This window comes from Saccoglossus kowalevskii, chromosome 3 (genome assembly GCF_978046115.1).
Source record: "Saccoglossus kowalevskii chromosome 3, keSacKowa6.1, whole genome shotgun sequence".
Classification (NCBI taxonomy): domain Eukaryota; kingdom Metazoa; phylum Hemichordata; class Enteropneusta; family Harrimaniidae; genus Saccoglossus; species Saccoglossus kowalevskii.
The window spans coordinates 29,660,806-29,679,287 of NC_140643.1; the positions used below are offsets into that span (position 1 = coordinate 29,660,806).

At 33.1% G+C, this 18,482-nt stretch overlaps 1 protein-coding gene across 1 annotated transcript; it reads left to right on the plus strand.

Annotated features, from left to right (window-relative positions):
• Positions 1 to 2,283: 2,283 nt before the first annotated feature.
• On the plus strand, positions 2,284 to 18,227 carry LOC102800617 (thyrotropin-releasing hormone-degrading ectoenzyme-like). The gene is made up of 15 exons (XM_078006107.2): positions 2,284 to 2,927; positions 4,480 to 4,747; positions 7,009 to 7,129; positions 7,858 to 8,012; positions 8,385 to 8,498; positions 9,548 to 9,685; positions 10,525 to 10,656; positions 12,475 to 12,626; positions 13,289 to 13,374; positions 13,860 to 14,197; positions 14,397 to 14,476; positions 15,087 to 15,191; positions 16,245 to 16,541; positions 16,892 to 16,964; positions 18,078 to 18,227. The coding sequence occupies exons 1-15, from the start codon at positions 2,284 to 2,286 to the stop codon at positions 18,225 to 18,227; spliced, it is 2,853 nt and encodes a 950-aa protein (XP_077862233.2).
• Positions 18,228 to 18,482: the final 255 nt, after the last annotated feature.

The window sequence follows — 18,482 nt, forward strand, 5'->3', positions numbered from 1 at the left end:
ATTAAAAGGGCACCAGAACGTTTAGATTTGTAAAATGTTTATTACACTAGTTAGTAATGTGTTCTTACTTTTGAAGTTACAGAAAAAAAAACTGTTTGAGCAACCTTAATTTTGTGTTTCAGAGCAAATTCAGAGCAGGGAAGGTGAATGCTGAAGATTCACTAGCAAGCGTGATTTTTTTTCTGGAAACCTCTCCCCTCTAGTTAGGTTATTTTGTTATTTATATTGTTGTAATTTTTGGAGTTTTATTGAAGGCAAATTGCAGAACTCTTATGCACACAACTAGCATTTGTATGTATTCAAAATCTTAAGAAAGGGGAATGTAGTATATTCACATTTTATTGTACTTGTGAGATGACCCTTGACCCTATCATAGCTAGCTATTTGAGACGCCCCTTAACTAGTGTCGTCTGCGCCTGGAGATGCCCGCCATGTTGTAAGTTCCGTAAGCAGAATAAACCTGTTACTGGATTGATCTTGTGTTTCTTGTGTGGATACATTACATTTACGAGAATCTATAGCGAATGGTAGATTGTGATTATGTCATCGTGATATGTTGCACGATGGTTTTCCATAGAAACGAACTTGAACCAACAACATTTGAGCCCGGTATTTGAGACGTACGATTAGAAAAATCGTGAAAAGGTACAACAAAGGTAGTAATAATATCATGGTACACTTACCGGGTTGGAAATTGAAATTCTCATAGTGAACGATGTAAATCAGAAAAGATAACTTGCGAGACAAGATGAGACGGTGGTTGTACGTGTTGTAGCAACGGCGCAATGTGTGATGATTGTTGTAATTGAACATGCGTTACGTCATCAGTGCGCTTCCATTCGATTGTTGAAAACACCGCGATAAAATGCGGTATTTCTTAAATTAGTTTGCAAAGAAAACGCGTGTTTATTTACCGGTATTGAAAAAGAATTGGTTAAAACTAATTAAACAAAGTAAATGTGAAAGTTACTGTGTACGGTGCCCGGGGGTCCGACTTAAAGAATGATCTGGTACGCATGTCTGTGAAAAAAAACGCGTTAAAAGGGTGTGTGTTTTTTTAAGAAAAGCACGTTAACGCGCGTTACGCGTTTAGGGTTACAATTTCAGTCAAAATAGACAAAAAGGGTGTCCTTTCCGTTTGACAGTGCAATTATCATTATGAACATTCTGCCTTGATATGTTGAAAACACATTACAGCACCATTGTTAATTTTCAATTAAATAATTTGCAAATTCAAAATTGGTTGTGAAAGACCCCAGGATGAGTTGAGGTAGAGTGGGTTGTATTTATGGGTTTCAGATATATATGCTCAATGATGGAAATTGTTGAAACCAAACTGGAGAAATTTATTGATGTTTGCATATTCCTGAAAAATGAATATGATCTTAACAAAATATGTTGTAGTATAAATCATTTAGAAGTAAAGATATTATAGCCACACTGTGAAGGTGACTAATCACAGTGTTAATTGTCATTTAAATGCTAACAACATTTCTGCTTTAATTTTGTTTCATGCCGTAAATAGATTTTAAAACACTCAACGCATTTAGGGTATGTATTTTAGCTTATTTTAGTTAAAAGGGTACGAAATTTTGACATTTTAAAACGTGTTTAGGGTCATTTTGAAAACCCCTTTCACAGACATGGGTTCCAGGTATTTCCACAAGTCGGACCCCCGGGGTGCGTTGGCAAGGTTTGACATAGCGCCCTCTAGCGGCGATATGTAGATAACCATTGTTGTTCGCTTAGCGTGCGAAGTTACTACCGGTAGCACTGCCTCGGAATATTTATTTTGCGAGGTCACGGTCATGTTCAACGAATAAAAACGATGATATGCCCTGAGTCAGTGTTGATCTAATGAAATAAAATAAATAAGAGGTTATGTGCGACAATATTGTCAACTGACCATTGCTTCCTTGGCCACAGTGCAGTGTATGATTTATGAGAAAGAAATAATGCAAGGAGTTGTGGAGATTATTGTATTTTCAAGTTTTCGCATTTAAATACTTGGTATCAAAGAAACAGTTTAATAGTTGCAATAGCATCATCATGAAGTTACATGGCATCAAGAGATTACATTTTAACCAAATACAAATAGAGTTATAGCGCCCGCAGTGTTAGTTACTCTTATTTCGTTCATTGGAATCAGCTGGCGACAGATAGCATCGTAGAAGACGCCAACGTCGTTCAGAAGTATTTAAGCAGTCAGATCACATCGTTTACTTGAACCAAGCCACAAAGTATGTTGTGGTTACAGAGAACGTTAGCTGGGTTTCATAAACCATGGAGTCGCCAACAACGTACGAACACAGTGACGCGATGGTTCCAGACCAAAAAAATGCCTTCGTTTTCACTGGAAATATCCGAGTCAAATTGGTACGTCGTTTGGGCTTCATTTCATCATCACGACATTGTCTTCGAAAGAGAGTCAGGTTCCTTTTGATAATGTCTTTTCTTATTTTAACGTTGCTGCTGGTAATTGGTGTCCGATCGCCTAATGTAAATTCACCTCCTGACCGCCAATCCGCGGAACTATCATTAAGTCGGCGTCTTCCTCTCGATGTGAAGCCAACCAACTATAAAATAAAATTAACACCATATCTAGACGAAGAGGACTTGGAACGCCTTTTCACGTTTGACGGGGAGGTGTATATATTAGTGACCTGCCGTCAAATGACCGACACTGTAACACTGCATGCTGCCAGTCTTAGCGTTGACATTGAGTCCATCCAAGTCACGGACATGAACGGTGATGTAAACATGGGAGTGGTCGCCACAAACATTGTATCCCAGTTTGACTTTTTCGTGATAAACTTGAAGCATTCGCTACAAGTTGGTCGCCAATATATAATGTACATGAAATATTCCGGGAATATGACGACCGACAACAGGTGGCTGGGTTTTATTGCAAGTTACAGTGGAACCAGGTAAGGGACGACGTCAAAAGATCGATGTCGGATAAAAAACTTAAATCCTTTAGTTTTTTTTCCAAATCCCCCTACCCCCCACTGAAACTTAGTTGATAAATATTCGTCATGGCGTCAGACTACATTCACTATTAAATACAAATTGATAATCGAACAGTAGTATTGCATAGCAGTTGGTTGTCGGGTGGGTGTAAAGAGAGTTTACAAATGCACCTCATTTGACGCACAGATTTACACTCGAACCAAACCATTTTTCTGTGTTTTTTCTTCTCTTTTCGGTTATTTCTGTCCATGATTGGATAGAACTACAAATACTCCAAGATTTTTTTGACTTCATTAAAAAATAAAATCGTTTTTGTAGGATGGAAACTTTTTGAGGTCAAAACCCCCCACCCCCAAACTAAAGGAAATAAGTTTTTTATCCGACATTGATCTTTTGACGTCGTCCCTAAGTCCGTTAAATTATGCATTTACCTACCAGTCGCCTAGTACCAATACAATTTTCTACCCGTAACAGTTCTAAACTTAATGACGTTTTATTCCGTGATCGTAGATGCATTTTTATACTTTTTCCTTTTAAATGTGTTGTTGAAATCTACCTTGGATAGAACTTACTATAGCTTTTTCATGACAATATCTGATTTTTTACAAACGATCCGCAGCATTTCACTTTTTCGCTATATTATATTTGTAAGCAGTGAGACAGACAAAGGGTGAAATTGGGACTGAGGGTGTGACTTTAACTTTAAAGTTGCCTTACACTGGGGAAGTATCTCTCTGCAGAAATAATTAATGCAGCAGTAGATATCTGCACCAGACGTTTCTTTCCAATAGTTATAAATTACTCAGTATTTTCATAGATTCATTTGCAATTGAGTTTTCAGCATTCTAGGGCGTCATCAAGTCGCATATCTGTTTAATGATCAAAGATGAATCATATTACAAAATTAGTATCCAATGTGAAATATTTTCCATTAGGTATAAGATGAACAACAGACTCTGAGTTGTTTTCTGTATAACCATTAGATCCCTCCCTTTTGAATTATAGAATGATTATTTTACAAACATTGTGTGAGAATGAACTTAGAATATAGAATTTATCGATGTACTTCCTACACTGTAGGCTGTAGTTGTGTTTAGAATGAGCTTAAAGCAGGATTAACATCAGCAATGCATGATGGGATTTATTGTATAAGAAGTTATTCAATAAATGGTACAATATGTCAGGTTTTAATTCTTGAACGCTATAACTCTCAAATTTGATTTTTGCCCAAATTTACTCAAAATTGAAACTTGCATTTTGCCAACAATACAAATTCAAGATCAATAATTGATGAATAAATAGCAAGTTATATGTGGAAATGCTTTTGCAATAATAGAAGGTTTTAAACAGTTTGTTTACCGGAATCTATGTATGTCAACTTGCTTTGGTTATATAATGTGTTTTTGTTTTCTGAGTCTGCAATAAATTGCTGGAAGAAAGTACTGTTATTGTGACTGAATACATGTTGTTTGTTTGTTTGTTTACCATACTTGATGAACCTGTCTGTAGATATATTGCTTCCACACACCTGGAACCCACTTATGCTAGGTCTGTATTTCCATGCTTTGATGAGCCTTCGCTGAAAGCAACCTTTGACATCACAGTGAAGCACAGACTGGGAAGATCTGCGCTGTCCAATATGCCGAATATCAAGAATCACACACAAGGGGAATGGAATACTGCATACTTCAATACAACAGTCGTTATGTCAACCTACCTGGTAGCGGTAGTTGTGTCTGATTTTGAATGTAAAGAAGCTGTTTCTGAAGGTGTACAGGTGTGTATAGGAAATGAATGAATATTGAATTATTATGCAGATTTTGTTATTTATGCTGGAATTAGATGCGCGTCATGCAAGTGTACCATTATGATACACAGACATGCATGCTCTTGTTTGCAGTGATGTTGTATATGCTCAATTTCAGACTAGCCATGTAACTCTGTTGGTCATGACTGCATATGACGTTTAGTGAAGTATTTTCGCAATGTTTCTGAGATGTATTTTATTGGTCTGAATCAAAATAACTCATCGATATGTGGTTTGGATATATACATGTAGATTCCAAATGTGATGTGATAATTTTTGCTGTTCGATTTGTTCAAATTAACATGCGTAGTGATTACTAATAAATAGTTTGGTCCACACAGTAAAAATTTGTTGTCAATTCGTCAAATACAGGATCAGATTTCATTGTAGAGTCAATGGGACTGCACACTGCATATATGATGTGTATTCTACACTACCCTTTACACGTAATTCATTAGGCCTTGATTCAATATAATTCCTGATTTCTGAATTAATAGCTTTTGTGCTTTTATTGTGCTTTTATGTGCTTGCTTATATTGTGTGACCTGAGGTCATAATCCCCTCAAATAAAAGTGACATCATCTTTCAACTAACTAACATATTTTGGGGGGCATTTTGGGAGTTAAAAAAACTATGTCATGGTCACATTTACTCAGCGAAACACACACGTTCCATATCTATTTCATTTCATTTTCTCAGTGAAAAATCATCTGTTTCATCTGATATTCCTCATTTCTCATCTGTCTTGTATAGTTCTTCTAGCTGCCCTCGTTTGTACCCACCCACACTCACTCAGCTACCTTTTAAAAAACTGTTTGAAATATGCTGCTGACTTCTTCCATGGTTGCATCTTTATTGTTCCTTTGACTTTTTATATTGCTGTCCTATCCTCACCTGTTGCTACAAGCATGTGCAAGTAGAACTACCGTACATCGCATCTCATTAGTATTCGGAAATTATGAATAAACCTGGCATATTGTCTCTATTATGTATATTGAGGGGGGCATGGGGGGGGGGGTAGCTGGTACAGTTTTACAGTTTACAGTGAATTGTGTCATCTAGTCGTTTTACAGTTTCGAAAATGTAATTTCCCTTGACTATTCTTTATGACTTTTTTCATTTGGATGTAAATTCTTGTACGTACCTAGAAAAATGACACATTTTTACAGTGTACGAAAAAAATATTTAATTGATTACGTTGTACGTCTAGCCTGTGATTACAGAATTATGGAATTTATTTGTTTTCAATTTATGTTGTACGAACAAAAAAATATTGCAATTACGTTGAACGAAAAAAAAACCTTGTCCCCCCCCCCAAATTGGCTGAGTTTAATTTACAAGGAACCGACCATGAATGTAGTTGTTAACTGAAATACCATGAGTTACAATGAATGAATAATTATATGACAACAAAAACAAAAAGATGAAATAAATGCCAAAACCGATTTGCTACATTACTCATGAGTGGAATGGTAATCATTGACCGTCTTTTCAGAACTTTTCAGTCAAACACATCAAATGAATAAAGATGTTTCATATCTTGAAACGTCTTTATTTGTATAGCCATTCTAACCAAATCCTTAGTGGGGGTTAAAGGTAATGATCGACTCCTAATACAAAGTTGTGGTTCAAACGCAGCTAAGTCACCCTTTTCAATAGTTGACAACAAACTTTGATCAAATTCCAAACCTTGTCACTTATAGTCAATTTCTAAGTTCTAATCTACATACTAACGACCAAACTGTAGGTGCTTAATTAACTAATTAATTAACTAATTGCTTATGAAAAAATGGGGGTGTTACTAATAAGCTTGTAAAAAAAAATGTTAAATATTGAACATACTGTAAAACATGTCTTTTTCGCGAATTTAGCGAGAGAACTGATTCGCTGATTCAACATGTCGTTAATGATTTTATTATCAATTTAAAATGGCTGCCAGACAAAGAAATCAACCATGACAAGAGAGATTCGTTAAATCAACATTTCGCTATAACGTCATTTTACCACAATTCGCTAAAATTGCATGCCGCTTTTTCAACATGTTTTACAGTAATTCTTCTTTTTGTGGTATTGAATACTCTTAATACTCAAAAAAAAAATATTTGTTTCAATTTTCTCTGGAACATCTCCAAAGCAAAAACCTTTTTTTTGTCTAAGTGCAAATTTGAAACAATTCATATCATTAGCTGCTTATAACTATGTGACTTTGTGATGTCATTATAATTATTTAGTTCCGTGTTTGGTCCGCCAAAGATGACTTAAAAGATACTCAGTTTGCCTTGGAGATTGGAATGCAGTTTTTATCATATTTTGAAGATCTGTGGTACATACCATATCCTTTGCCGAAGCTAGGTAAGTTACAATGGTGGAGAAAGTGTATGTTGTCTGTGATTTTATTCACCTGTTTGCATTTTCTTATAAAACTACATGAAATAAGAATATTTTTATTCAATCTTGAAAAATGTCAATATAATTATTATAAGATAGTTTAGATGTGTGTTTTTTTTTATATTGACACAATTGATATTTGTATAAATTTTAATAGTTTTAAAAACAATGTAGTCACTTTTTTTAGAAAGTCATTTTTTTGCTATTTGTGTTTTTTAATATTTGATAAATGTTTTATTTGTGAAGTATTTTATTATGCAAGCCTGTAATTGGGGTTTTTGCCTGTTGGCTTTAGCTTAATAGAAAAATAGTTTAATATTTATTTTATTCATATATTTTATTTTACTAATTATTTCAACTTTTGGTTTTCATCAAAACCCATGTTAATTAAAATAATGTAAAATAAGATATGTTTGATAAGATACAACAACACAATTACAAAAATGAAAAACAGTAATAATAAAACAAAAGATATGAAATATAATGACAATTTATCAGACTGGCAAAATGTATAGTTTTCATTTATGTACCATATTTACTCTATTAGTAGCGCATGCATGTGCAAATATACAATACATGCAACTATTGGGTGCATTGCAAATAAGATAATGTTTTGATTATATTTTTTAAAGATAATACGCTTTTATTTTTGTGTTCTATATTTATTTTTTATATCTGTTATTTGTTTCAAGACATGGTGATAATTGATATAGATGGCAGTGGTGCAATGGAAAACTGGGGTTTGATAACATTTAATAGTCCTATGGTGTTATATAATAAAGTTAACGATTCACTGTCACAACAAGTGACTGTTGCAATGACAGTGGTTCATGAATTAACACACATGGTAGGTTGAAGGCACATATGCTGCAACTTTTCATCTAAAAAAAGTGTGAAGTAAATCTTTTGTTGTTTAAATATATTAAATGTCCCTGTTGTCTCAGGCAAGCAAATTACTAGTGTTATCATTTGTTAAAAAGGTTATCATAAGATGGATAGATTATACAATTTTTTTTTTTTTTTTTATTGTATTTTTTTTTGTGGATAGCAAAAATGATCTATTGTAATTTTTACTATAATTTCCCATTACTGTATTCGGAATATTGCTCAAAACAGTTCAAAATAATTCCTAGTATCACAGCACAGAAATTTAGCAAACTAATATTATGATTTACATAAATATGAATAATTAATGTGTTTATTTATTTTAATATTGCAGTGGTTTGGTAATATAGTAACCCTTGATTGGTGGGATGACACGTGGTTGAAGGAAGGTTTTGCAGATTTCTTTCAGTTTTGGGGAGTAGACCATTTAAAACCAGGCTGGCATGTAGTAAGTATATAAGAACTTAATTTTTTCTCCCATAATCACCATGGCAACCTGCATCATTTGATATCTGTAGGTGTTAAAAAGTTCTCCTTCTCCGTCATAATAAATATTTAACTCTTTGAGTGCCAAAGTCAAATTCTGTTACCATTTACGAAAAAAAAAATTCACAGATTTTTTTCAAAATTCTGAATAAGACCTGTAGCTCATAGAAAATGATGTCCAAAATGATCAAAACAGTTTCATAGAAAAATACTAAAAAATCAGCAAAATGGTGCACAAAGATTTTGGTGGGAAGAATTATGACATTCTAATGATTTATATTAATGTTTGTCATAAGTTGTGTACTTTTAGTCTGCAAAATATAATGATATTTATATAGAAAATAAATGTCTAAAGTACCATTATTAATATTAATATTATCATAATGCTTCTAATATCTTTGGGTGGATACAGTACAATCACGTTAATCAAAATAAACACTATCAGTTTACATAAATGTGATTTTTTTGCATTTTCGGCCCAAAAGATAGCTTTATGTTTAATTGTTGACAAATAGGTGAGTGTATGTTGTATTATAAAACAGGAGACAAATATTAATAAGATACGTCTTATGAAGCCAAACAAAACAAAATCTTGATTTTCAAGCAAAGGATTATGGGTAAAGTATGACATCATATTATCTTTACCCATAATCCTTTGCTTGAGAATAAAGATGGCTGACAACTTAATACTTTATAATACCGTAATTCAACTTTAATACCAAGTACATGCTATCATATCATACCGTTCAATAAGCTTTAATATGTAAAGTTAAATATCAAGAGAATGAAAAGTGATATAAAAAAACTGTAAATTGCATTCTCCTACATTTGTGAAGCTTTTCCCTCAGGGGTCATTATGTTGTTTGGATTGATGTTTTCTTTAAAGTAATTACACTGTTTTGAATTTTGAAATTTGAAAAGTAGTCTCTGTCAATTAGTCTAAAACTAATTTGTGATTGCTGCTGATTTGACATTGTACTAAATAATATGTGTATTCTTATTTCTGTTTAGTATGAAGAGTTCTATCAAGATAGGATAACATTCCAAGCATTTTTAGCGGATATGGATCCTGATTCCCAGTCTATTGTCGCACCAGCCGGAAAGTACAGACCACCTGTGGAACAGTTTGCTACAACCTCCTATAAAAAGGTACTATATGAATATTGATAGGTTTAAGTTTAATATATATTGTAATGAGATTGTATCTACAGTCCTGTAGCCTTGTCATCACTAATCATCAACAACAACAACAAATCTGGATAACTTTCAGTATTTCTGAGTGTGTTAAAATAATATTGTTTGATTTTGTATCTTGATACAATTGATAATATTTTTTGTGAAATAAAAATACTGTTTTGGCAGTAAACAGTATTCGGTTCAATGAAATAATGAGATTGATTTTCTGTATGCTAGGGAAACCTGGGACACATATTTCATCAAACAATTACTGCAATGTATGCAGCCAAAGAAGGTTTTCATTTTATTCTGTATCAAAAAAAAAATAATTTAAGCATGCTTAATAACAACTTGAAATATCCACATTGCCTCTCGTACACTGTGTTGATTTCAAACTTAAATTAACTGTGACCGATTATTAAAGATACGCTATGAAATGTACAAAGCTACAGAATCTTACGATTTACAGCGACTCACAAAATTGATGGTAATTTGCCGCCTGTAATATTGAAGCAATTTATAGTGCTCTTTACCGATTTCCGATTTTTGAAATGAATAAAAGACGTCTATTCTGAGAATAGTGACAATACGTTTTTACAGCTAAGGTAAAACACATTTCACAGTGGTAAATCAGGATGCATTAGACATTAATTGGCACACCATGCTGTGAGCAGTTTCTCTTTGTGCTTTAATGGTCTTCAAGCGATATATTCTCCCTAATTCAATCAACCTTGCACAGATAATTTCCCACAACCATAAATACAGCATGTATGACACTTAATTTTGATTGGTGCTTCCTCTCTCTTCTCCAGGGTGCTGCCATGGTGATGATGATGCAGACTTTCTTGGGAGAAGAGACGTTTTATGAGGGTGTGCGGAATTACTTAATGCGTCATTTGTATGGCAGTGTCAAACGAACCGATTTGTGGGCATGCTTGACAGAGGTATGTGCTTTACCGCTGATATGAACATCATTAATACTGCATAAATCAATATGAGATTCCCTGAAGGCTATCAGGATTCCAGTGAAATTAGTTTACATGTATTTGCATTCAACATTAATCACCATCAACGATGCTCCTGTAAATCAAACACATGATTCATTTTCATGCCGAACTAATGTTGAGACGGACTGTTCCTTTGGTACATGCAACCATGAGTCAATAATGTGAAGGAAGAAATATATTACAAAAACAACATTCAGAGAGTTTGATGTTTACACAGGATATAAAGAGTTGTTTTGTGGTGTATTTCTCATCCAACCATGTTTAAAAGAGCTAGGCTATAAATGATTAAAAAACTTGGGTATTTGAGTGCATATATATGACCTTTATTTATTTATTTTTATTTATTTGTTTGTTTATTTAATTTGGTGCAACACTCTTTGAACAGGGACTAGCTATAAAAACAAGGAGCTGGAAAGTAATTCATAACAAAAAATAAAAAGCATACATGATTTCATGACTAAAAAAATCTTTCTTTTTTAGTTCCCGTTAGGACATGTATCTTAGAAATGCCTGGACCAATCACAATCAAACTTCACACATACATCATACATGATATCATACATATGCACGTCAATTTGTTTTATGATCTGATTCAAGATGGCTGAATGGCGGCCATTTTTGTGCTAAAAAAGCATTTCTCGGCTGTTTAAAGATGGATTTTGTTCAAACTTGATATATACATTAGACATTATGGGACCTTGATGCAAATAAATTTGTTTTTCAGATAACATTCAAAATGGCCGACTGGCAGCCATTTTGTTTTAATGAATGGGCTTCTAGACCCATATCTCCGACTTGTTTTGACTGATTATGTTCAAATTTTAAATATTCATTATACATCATGTCATAGATAGACAGATATATTGGTTTGACGATCCTATTCAAAATGGCCGATAGATTGTCATTTTTGTGCTAAAAAATCATCAAATATCAAGCATTTCTGGCATTTATGGATGAATTTCGTTCAAACTTGGTACATTGTACATACATTAGACATTACGGGTTCCTGATGCACGTCATTTTATTTTTCAGATCAGATTCAAAATGGCTGTCTGGCAGCCAATTTGTTTTAATGAATGGGTTTCCAGACCCATATGTCTGACTTGTTTTGATTATGTTCAAATTTTTAATATTCATTATATATTATGTCACAGATATACGGATATATTGGTTTGACAATCCTTTTCAAAGTGGCCTAATGGTGGCTATTTTTGTGCTAAAATAATCCTCGAATATCAAGCATTTCTTGCATTTATGGATGGATTTTGTTCAAACTTATAACACACATTAGACATAACAGGTTCCTGACTGGCTGACTGGCAGCCATTTTGTTTTGCTTCTCGAGCCATATCTCTTAAAGGGCCATTACACATTAGGCTTTGACTGATTATATTCAAATTTTATTTATTCGTTATACCATAGACCTTCTAAGGGCTATGGTTATACATCATGTTATATATATATACATGTATTTAAAATGGCTGATTTTGAATGCTGTTCCAGAGCAATATCTCTCAATATGGACAAGTACTTGTTTGACGATCAGATACAAATGTCAATCATTTTAATGTTAAAAAAATCATATTCCTGACATGGTTATATTCCAGCTATATTACTATAAACAAAACTATATATCTTAAATTTGATAACTAACAGGGACTGTGCCATGCATGGCATGCATGGTGTCAATAACTTTATTAATTCCTTAAAATTTACTTTCTCTGTTTGCCTGACTATTGATAAATTCACTTGTAGGCTGACATAGGTAAAGGAGACACAGATTTCAGATCTCTGATGGAGCCATGGCTGCTATATCCTGGCTATCCACTCGTCACTATATTAAGGCAGGGTAGTGTCATAACAGTGGAACAGGAACAATTCTTAATACAACCTTTGAAAAAAATCAGGTTAGTTCTCATTTTTAGAATTAAAAAAAAATCAGTTCTAGTCTTCGTGAATCACACTAGTGTATTTTATTATAGTAAAATTAGGAACGACGTCAAAAGATCGATGTCTGATAAAAAACTTATTTGCTTTAGTTTGGAGGTGGGGGGTTTTGACCTCAAAAAGTTTCCATCCTACAAAAACGATTTTATTTTTTAATGAAGTAAAAAAATCCTTAGAGTATTTGTAGTTCGTTTTTTTTTAAATCAATCATAGACAGAAATAACAAAATGAAAAAAAAACATCCAAGACGAGAAAATAGTTTGGTCCGATATGTGTGTCAATTGAGGTCAATTTCCTGGCATAGACCTAGAGCATGCGCAGAACCCAGAAAAGTAGTTTGAAAAGAAAGCGTATATTTCCCTTCATTTTTACAACCAACTGCTATGCCATATTACTGTTCAATTATCAATTTTTATTTAATGGGGAATGTAGTCTGACGCCATGATCAATATTTATCAATTAAGTTTCAGTGGGGGGGGGGAAACTAAAGGAATTAAGTTTTTTATCCGACATCGATCTTTTGACGTCGTCCCTTAACTGTCAGCAATTTATCAAAGCTGAGGTTGAGGGCGCTATTTCATATGTAAGGGAATTATAATTTGTTTCTATCTTTGCTGTACAGTAATTGGTCAATACCACTGACATATTATCATTCTGGTAATGTGAATGGTTCTCCAGCCAAACGGATATGGTTCACTGGACACACAGGTTCACTAGTTATTTGTTTATTCAATTCTCGAATTGATAGCATTCGCATATTGCGTGACCCTGACATAAACAAACCAAAAGGTAGAACAGATTTTGAATGTTCAAAATGCGCAAAGACACAATACACCACTTGCCCGTGTTTCCAACTCGCAGCGTAAAAAACACCTCAAATAAAAGGGCCAAGATCTTTCAACTAACTTGCATCAGCCTTTGTTTACTGTTCTGCCTATTAAAGCAAGAAAAACGAATATGCAAATTAACGTTGGCTATATACAGTACTTACATAACAAACTGAGTATTTGTATAATTATTAACTCAAATCCAGCTTTTTTGTTTTGCTGTATTAAAATTTATACTCGCAGTTTATTTCGGCCTAAGAAGATGTCTTCTTGATTCATGCAAAGAAAACTATGGAAAAGTTGTGCAAATTCAGATCTAGATAATTCTACGATGAACTAATTTCTGGCTGATCACTTCCCCTACAGCAACTTTTAACCTGACTGGAGTCAGTGAATCTGATTGGACGCTATTCAACATCAATCAAACAGGTTATTATCGTGTTAATTACGACACTGATAACTGGTATAAATTAATCAATCAGTTACAATATGACCACCGAGTAATTTCATGTCAAAACCGAGCTGCTTTAGTGAGTGATGTCCTAGCAACAACACAGTCACAACATGTCAGGGCCGACTTATCACTACAACTCATGGAGTATCTTGTAAATGAGACAGACTATTCACCATGGGTTGCATTGCAGAGTTCTGTTTCATATATTGACAGAATGCTCGGGAGGACTCCTGTGTATGAAAGATTCCAGGTATATTTCAGTTTCTTTCCCTGATACTTGAATGCATGCACATATCAATCTCAGCACAAGACAAAGTTATATTCAAAATGAAAATTAGAACAGAAGGGTTGTTTTGAAAATGACAGTATTTCATTTGCACAGCAAGTTTCACATCAATTTTGTTTTGAGAGAAAAACACACAATATGATTAATTTTATTTTCTTCCCAGAATTTCATCCAAAGCCTGATTAAGCCGATGTATTATAAATTTGGTTGGAATGTGAGTTCGATACAAAATATAGTAAATTAGTAAGTATATATATAAAATTATAGTATAATAATAGTTTTTACTTGAATAATTTTTAATGAAGCAAGATTTTAAAATAGACATTATGATTAGGTTTTTCATGAGATAGCACTTTATAAATAACAAATTGACGGTAGATGGAGATATGATAGCCCTGTCATTTAGTTCCAAACTTGGAATAGCTTTGGTGGCAACTATCCTCTGTATGTACATTTAGCATTTGAATGCACATGCAATAAAAAAATCAGGAGAGACAACAGTGACATTCAATATCAATATCACTGTTGTCTAGCTGAAACATATATATTTTTAATAAAAGGTGTTTACTGTAACATGCTAATTTATTGATTAGCAAAACTGGTATCAAATGGTGGTAAACTCTAGAAGTTTAGACTTATTAATTAAGTTAAATTATATAAAATATGAATTAAATTAAATATTGTGGGGGCCGGCAATTAAGTTCATACCATGCCTTTTCATTTGTGTTTCTGTGATGTCTTCTCGCTTAGAGGCTGTTGTTAGCATCTAAAACAAGATCTGTGGTATCTATGCATTGGAATTAATGGTCACCAAAAAAGGTATTGTTACTTATGAAGTTGTTGTTTCTTACAGTAAAAAAGCACTCCTGGCAATACAACTTTCTTGTTACTATGGAAATAGTAACTGCATCAAAATAGCAAGAAGGAAGTTCCATGATTGGCTGAGTACTTCTACTAGGTATTAAAATATTTGTACATGAGTTGCGTCTACCAGGAGAGTAGCTTGAAATAATCTTTTCATTGATATAAAATTACATACAGGTATTTCAGCACAGCACCATTTTTGATATTTTTTTTTCAAATCAAAGAAAATCCTATAAACAAGAGATGACGCATGTTCTATTTCAGTATTAATAATTAGTTTCAAATTTCTGCCATTCATTTTTATTAATTTTCAAAAGTGTACAAAATTAATATAATTATGAAAATTATACTAATAAGTAAATATTTATTATTCAATTTTTAAAAATTCTTCGTAGTTACATGCATTGTATATTTGTGCATATAGACTTGTGTAAAAGATCCTGTTAAAAGGTTTAATATTATTATCTAATCACAGTGCAAGACTGGTCTGGTCTACTTTAAAATCTGACCAAAAACCTATTTGGATATTTTGCACCTCTAAATAAGCAAGTACAGCAATACCATTTAACTTCAGTATCATTTTGGCTATTGTGTAGAAAATATATTATTCTTTTTGTCGTGAGAATGGAAATTTTTTTTTTGTAAAAAAAAATGGATGTAGTAGACTTTGTGTTGCGCATATGGCAGTTAACATAGAATTCAAATTTGTACACTACTAAGCACGCTCCTGTGCAAGTTTGCAATGCATTATGGGAAAGAATTCACATCATATATACAATGCAATTGAAAACTAATTATCACACTGGAAACTGAAAAATCAAATGTCAATTTTTTTGAAATGTTTAAAAAAATATTATTGAAGAATAATATATAACTTTTTCCTCCCATGTCACCATGCAAAATTTAGAGAAGAAAAAATGATTTTACCATAGAAACCATTGCAAAAATGTATATTTTTATAATTTTTCATTTCCAGACTCTTATTTTCTAAAAAAGTTATCCGTTGACCCCATTTTTTTTTGTAATTTTCAATATTCTAATGACATAAATGAAAATTAATGATATCATGACAAAGAAGACATGTAATCATTTCAGCTCCAATCTTCTTTATGACATGATTACTAAATGTGTTTTCTATACTCACCAGGTTGAATAAAGATGTCAGTGATACGATATTATGTACAGGATTAATACACAGCAGTGAAAGAGACTGGGTTGCTGCCCTCGCAGTGCTACTGAAAAGTAATAATAACAGGTTGTCTGTGAACTCCAGAAAATCTTTAGCTTGCAGTAGATTACCTGTGGTTTTACAAAGATACATGGAGCAGTCCACACATGCCGGAGACTTTGCCGATATTATTGGTGATGTGCGGGATTCATCACCGATGGGATTTCAGATAGCTTGGAATTACACCCTGGAAAACTTTGATACTCTCAGCAAAATGTGAGTGTATATCACAGATATACTGAATTAGACAAATTATACTCACAGTTTTAGAATTAAGTAGAAAATAAAATGAAATATAAATGTAATCTCAAGATACTTTTGATCTTTGTAGTCTAGTTAATTGCTGCACTTTGAATAGAAGGTAATTGCTTTTACTGTATTAGCTCTATTTGAAGCATGTTAGAAACACGCATAGTTGAATGTATTGCATTCTGGATCATTAAAATATAACTTGTTGACCATAGAAACACCACTGTTGTTTGCATATAGGTGCATGTGCTACCAATAAAGCAAATACGGTAATTAATTATCAGTGTTTGGCTTCTAATATGTAATTTTTTTTACAGTGATAAAGCCAGTACATATGATTTACTATGGAAGTTTGTTAATCACATGAACTCAGACAAAGATCTAGACAATGTAAGTATTATATCATCGTAGAAGTAGAGGCAATTGATTGGATGCATAGTGAAACAGTTGTGGTATCAGGATGTATTACAATGACATCATTGTTGCATTGCACTGTGGGATATGTGTGTATACAAGTAATGATGAATTCATATATTAATAATTTGGCTGTTCAGTGCAATAAAGCAGCGTAATAATTTTCTATATCTCCATACTGTTTAGTTGATATCCTGAAAATCATTTCTAGAAAAATCGTTTTGTTTTTGTTTTTGTTTTTAGAATATGTATTTAGAGCATCTATGTGTCCTAATGGCATAGTTGTATTATTGAAATTACTGTAGAAATCTTCTCAGGTTTTTTTAATAGATTTTACATATGATACCAAATACCCGAAACCTGCATTTTTGTGGAGGGAGCTTTTGGGTATAAAAGGCCTGCCTGCCTTCCTTTTGGCTGGAGCTAGAACAATTATTTCTGTCATTTACAATCATGTTTGACTGCTACTGACTTTCTATGCTAATTAGTGTTTTAATTGCTGTGTTAATTGCACTGGTGAACGTGATCTTGTTTTTGACTACGTGTATTATTGTTTTGTTATTCATAGTGATGATTTATCACCATCTTACCATACTTGTCTGACTCATCCCAAAAAATTGCTTAGTCACGCCAAGAAATGGCCAAAAGACACCAGGTGCCAGATTAGCAGGAATAAATTACGTCTTTTCGGGGGGATTGATTTTTTTTGAAAATCGTTGAAGGTAAAATTTCTTAGTCAAATATTTTTTATTGGTTTCGCACGGTTTCGCTAAAGCCGATCATTTATAACTGGCCCATGAACGCATGGTTAATGTTGAGGCTAGCGAAGATGCATTTTTAAGTATTTCAAGAAATCAGTAATTTCCATACAATCATGTTGTCCGTTTGCAGTTGACATGATTGTTCCTCAGTTCTTGTGAAATCTTCGTCGCATATCACACAAATTGCATACCCTCATCTTATAACTCCTTGACTCAACTCGTATGATTTTTAAAGTAAGGCTTATGCAAGGAATTTAATGTAGTGATATTTAACATATTGCTATATGTTTTTTTTATTCATTGTTGACATTCCTGTTGTTATTTTCAGTATAAGAATTTAAGAAGATACATAACAAAAGATATGACTGATGATTATTATAAACAATATGCAGTGATAAATGGGAATAAAGATTGGATGAAAATGAATTATCAGGATGTTGCTGATTTTCTGAAAAATAAAATACCGTCTGTTACCTAGACAACAACGGTGTAATGCGATCAGTAAAACTTTCATTAAGGAGCACTACAAATAAACATCTCATGCAGAGGTTCTTAAGAAGATAATGTTAGAGAGTGCATGATGTTCCACTGAAAAAATAACTACTAGTATTCCATGCATATTAATTACCTAATTTGCATAATTTTGTAGCTTTTCAGCTTATATTGCATTTACTAATCATTACATTTCAATGAAACTTGGTACATAGATGCTCTTCGGCTATACAAATACCTA